At 35.3% G+C, this 4553-nt stretch overlaps 1 protein-coding gene across 1 annotated transcript; it reads right to left on the bottom strand.

The window, feature by feature from the left end:
• Window positions 1-3882: 3882 nt before the first annotated feature.
• On the bottom strand, window positions 3883-4179 carry LOC149564564 (protein RALF-like 19). Its single transcript, XM_089816199.1, has one exon. The coding sequence runs from the start codon at window positions 4177-4179 to the stop codon at window positions 3883-3885; it is 297 nt and encodes a 98-aa protein (XP_089672325.1).
• Between the last annotated feature and the right edge of the window lie 374 nt (window positions 4180-4553).

The following is a 4553-nucleotide window of genomic DNA, read 5'->3' as shown; positions in this document are numbered from 1 at the left end:
CATTCTTACTAGACTTAATTCCTCCTAGATGCTAGGTCGCAACCCACTGATATAATGAGCAACCTTCTCCTTATTTACTTTTGCATGCCCTACTCTAATCAAAAGTCGATAAAACTCCTTCGTATAGTCCTGGACTGATTTTCCTGCTTGCTTTAACCCATGCATCGTCTTAAACAAATCAAGCTCATGGTCAACAAGAATGAACTACTTCTTCAATTCGTCCACCATACGATCCTACCTTGTGATCTTCTCCTTTCCTCTTCTATTTCTTTCCAATTGAACCTCTTGCCACTAGATTTTGGCATGGCCTTTCAGTTTGGCCTTTGCAAACTTAACCCTATCTAGATCCCTGATATCCTCATACTCAAAGTACTCTTCCAATTCATTGATCCAATCAATCAACTCATCTGGTTTCAGATTTCCTGAAAATACACCCACATCAATTGTAGGTCTTTTCCCAAACTTAGTAATGGCCCTAAAAACCCTTTCCTCTGCTTGATTTAGAACTTTCGCGTCAACTTCCCCTTCTAGTCCAATTTCTTCTTCTTCATTGTCGTCCTCACTTTCGTCACCTGCAGCAACATTTGTTCCCCTACAGAGCTCTTCCTGCAATGCTTGGACCTACCTTTAGAGGGCTCTAACCTCCTTAGGATTAATAGCTCTGGACCTTCCACCATGCTCTCTTCGTGGAGGCATCTTCTTAACTCGAACCCAAAACCACACAGTCCTGGTGCAAACTACCTCACAGTCGGCGCTCTATCTACACACTCAGGAAACTCTGCTCTGATACCACTTGATGGAGACACAAGCCAAGTATAAAATGGACACAACTGAAAAGGGAAAACTTTATTAACTATGAAAATATACTAATACACTTAATGCAAAGAAAAAAAACTCCAAAACATGCCCTATGGGCTTACAATAGTAAAAATCAAGTGATAATTTCTTCTCCCAGTACCTTCTCTCAAACTCCACTCCGAACTGCCTTTTACAATGCCAGAAATGTCCTTAAATAGATTCCAAAGGGTTAAGGATTAGGAATACATTCTAGAAAGTGCTAGTTGGCATCCACGGCCAAAATGGAAGGCTCCAGAAGTCACTTTAGAGGTCGGTGCAAAATTAGAAGATTCCAGAAACGGTAGCTAAACTTTCGGGAGGCATAACTTTTGAACCGTAGCTCCAATTGACGAACTATTTACATTTTTGAAAAGCTCTCAAAGTGCTCTATAGCCCTATGGAATAGCTTTGCTCATCGCCCATTTTTCAGGCCTGTAAGAGGTCATTTAATGCCTCAATTCTTATTTTGAAGTATTCTTAGGAGGTCTCCAGAAATCAAAAAATTGCGATAACTTTCAAACCATGCAGCCTTTTGACCTGATTCTTTTTCTGGAATGTTCTAAATTACAATTTTAATCATCCCTCCAATTTACACCTTCTAACTCACCATAATTATGGCTCAATTACATAGTCCTATTTTTATGGCATTTACACGTATCCCAAGGTTCTTAAATACTCTAACTTAGAACACTAGTAGTGGAACTGTGAGAGTTGGAACCTTTATTTGACCCAAATGGGTATCCAAAAATGAAAACACACAAAATAGAAACTATGTCTAGGTACATTTTTTTTGGTGACACAGGATTGCCCTTATACCTCTGGATGCTCCTGCATCAGAAGGATTGACCTAACCAACTGCAATTTGCTAGCTTGACTAAGAAAAAACCTTTCCACCTAGGTAATTTCCTTTTGAACTTTTTTGCTAGAGAAGACCAAAAGGAATCCAAAGGCATTAAACCAGGGGGCAGACCAAGGTATGAAGTTAGAAAAAGATCCTATTTGATAGTCTAGATTTCTAGTAATTCTTCCTTGTCTAACAATAAGAGTATTAATGAAGTACAAGGGACTCCTTTCTTAGTTAATGAGCTAACTCAAGGCTGAAGTATAGGTCTAAAGAATCTTTTTACACACTTTTGCCTCCTTAATCAAAGCCTCTCCCATAATAATTTTATCATGTCAACAAACTGTTCATGGGAACACACCAAATCCTCCAAAGAAGGTTTGAGGCATTTGAGTAGACCTAAACTGACTCCATGTCTCCAAAGATGACTAAGAGACTCTCCCTTTAAAGTAAACAAGAATGACAAGATCAAATATCCTTGCCTTAAACCCCTAGAAGGCTTTAAAAAAACTTGAAGAAGATCCATTCACTAACACCAGAGCTGAAGAAGTGGTAATCAAGTGATGAACAAGTTGAATGAATCACTTGTAGAAACCAAAGGAATTTAGTATTTGGAACAAAAAAATCACGATCAACGTGGTCATAGGCCTTAGAAAGATTAAGTTTAAGGAGGAAACCTTGAGATTTAGAGCATTAGGTCGAATGGATGACTTCATGAACTTTGACAATTGAATCAAAGATTTGATGACTTTAGGAACTATACCATTTTTCTCCAGAGAGATGAGGGAAGAAAGAAAAACCAGCAAGCATGAAGTCAACACTTTAGAGAACACTTTGTACATAGAATTACACAACCTGATAGGTCTAAAATCATTCGCAGAGTTGGCTCCAACTTCAAAGAACACTTTGTACACATAATTTTACAAGATGATCACCAAATATTGTTGAAAGACCTACATTATTAAATTATTCCAATAATTCCATGTAATTTTTTTCATTATTGAAGATGTCAATAATAAAATTTAATCATCAATTTTTTTTGTCATTTAAACCTAATGTTGGTTTGGAAACATTGAATTCTTGTTTTCGAGGTTTTCATTTGAAATGTTGTATTGCCTTTGATTATAAAATTCTTGTAGGATTTGTAAACTATTGTTGGAGGTTTTGTAACTACTTTTTTATAGTCCTAGTTAGAGTAGAAAGATATGTTTAAAGGGTTGAGCTTTGAGTGAAGTGATTTGAAGAGCGGAATATAAATGGAAAATTTTTCTCAATAAGTAGAAGTGTGGATTTTCTTTTTATAAAATGGTGGAAGAATGGATTGTGATGACAATGAAAATGGAGAGAAAAATAATGGAAAATAAATTATTGAATTAATTATCATGGAAAAATGAAATTATTTCATAAATTCTATACAAGCATTTATTTATTAAAAAATGTAGAAAGAATACAAATAATTTGTGTCTAAGATAGAATGAATATCATCATTGTTGGCCATGATTTATTTTGAGACATTAAAATAATAATAATTATAAATATAAATAACACAAAACAAATAAAAGAAGTATAAATTCATTATAAGATGTGTGGATAAGGCTTTTAGTAGTTTCCTCATATGAATATAAAATTGAAACCATAGTAGGTTGCTAACTCATTCAGTCTAATCATAATTTTAGAATAAAACAAATTGTCATAATAGAGGTTCACATCCAAGTCATACAACTATAATCAATAGACTATACATAGTACGAACTGCATAATTCATTGATCCTAATTCAAAAAATTATTCAATATTAAAATTTATAACATATTAGTATTAAAAGACAAAGCTATTAAAGAGTTGATGATCTTGCTGATATTTATAAATATAATTGTAAACAATAAAACTTTTGCAATCTCTACACAACACCCATCAACACACTAGTAAAATTGTGAGTCGTGAGAGGTCTCTTAAAAAATAAATTAATCACAAGAAATAATAAATTAATCTAAAATTCAACCTATTACCTATTAAAAAAATGGATGAGGTTATCCTCCTACAAATTTTTTAGAAAATTTCACTTGTGTTTTCGTCAATTTAGAAAAGAATCACATTTTGTGTGGAGATTAACCAACCCTTAAAAAATGCTTACAATCCTATCCCTAACCTAATAATACCTAATATTAATTGAACATTTGTTTTGATGAGATTGGCATGAAAGAAATCAGTGACCAGTATCCCTGTGACAATGAGTGATCTTAGTGCAGGGGCGCTTGTAAGGATTTGCTTGCCCAGACTCCCCACAGTGATGATGACCAATCTTGCTGCACGGCAATCTGTCCCCATCCATTACACCCAACAACATCCTTCTAGTGTTCATCGCCATTTTTTCATCTTCACCACCCACAGAGATTTTCACACCATTTTCATCTCCTGTAGAACCCACAGAGTTCTCCGCATCCGCCATGAAAAGCAGCAACACCAGCATTAGGCTCGCGCACAGTTTCGAACCTGTGACCATCTCTTCGGCCATGAAAACTACGACGTAGACAAAGAAACTTGTTTGGAGAAATCATGATGCTTAATGGCCTTTTGAAGACGGCGATGAATGAAGTGATAGTTGGCGGCGGAAACCCCTGGCTCGTTACATGGCTAAGAATGAAATGGGACAAATTTTCTGTTCTTCTTGGTGGTAAATTTGGTAATGGTGATTAAATGTGAGTTTAAATTGGGTGCTCTTGTGAGAGGATGTTTTAACTACTCATTTCATGGGTTGTTTCAAGTTGTGCAGATTTGATAGATAAAGAGAAGAAGTTAGAGCAGTTCTTACAAGGGTTTTAATAGTTTTGTTACAAGATAGTGTTTGTTTGTTGGGCTAGTAATTTGTTGGAACGT

Source organism: Cupressus sempervirens, chromosome 3 (assembly GCF_028749045.1).
Source record: "Cupressus sempervirens isolate cs-2001-9-10 chromosome 3, ASM2874904v1, whole genome shotgun sequence".
Lineage (NCBI taxonomy): Eukaryota > Viridiplantae > Streptophyta > Pinopsida > Cupressales > Cupressaceae > Cupressus > Cupressus sempervirens.
This window is presented reverse-complemented; position numbering and strand designations above follow the sequence as displayed.

Excerpts from the sequence above, each read along its gene's own strand:
- LOC149564564 (XM_089816199.1), bottom strand. The coding sequence starts at position 4,179 with ATGGTCACAGGTTCGAAACTGTGCGCGAGCCTAATGCTGGTGTTGCTG.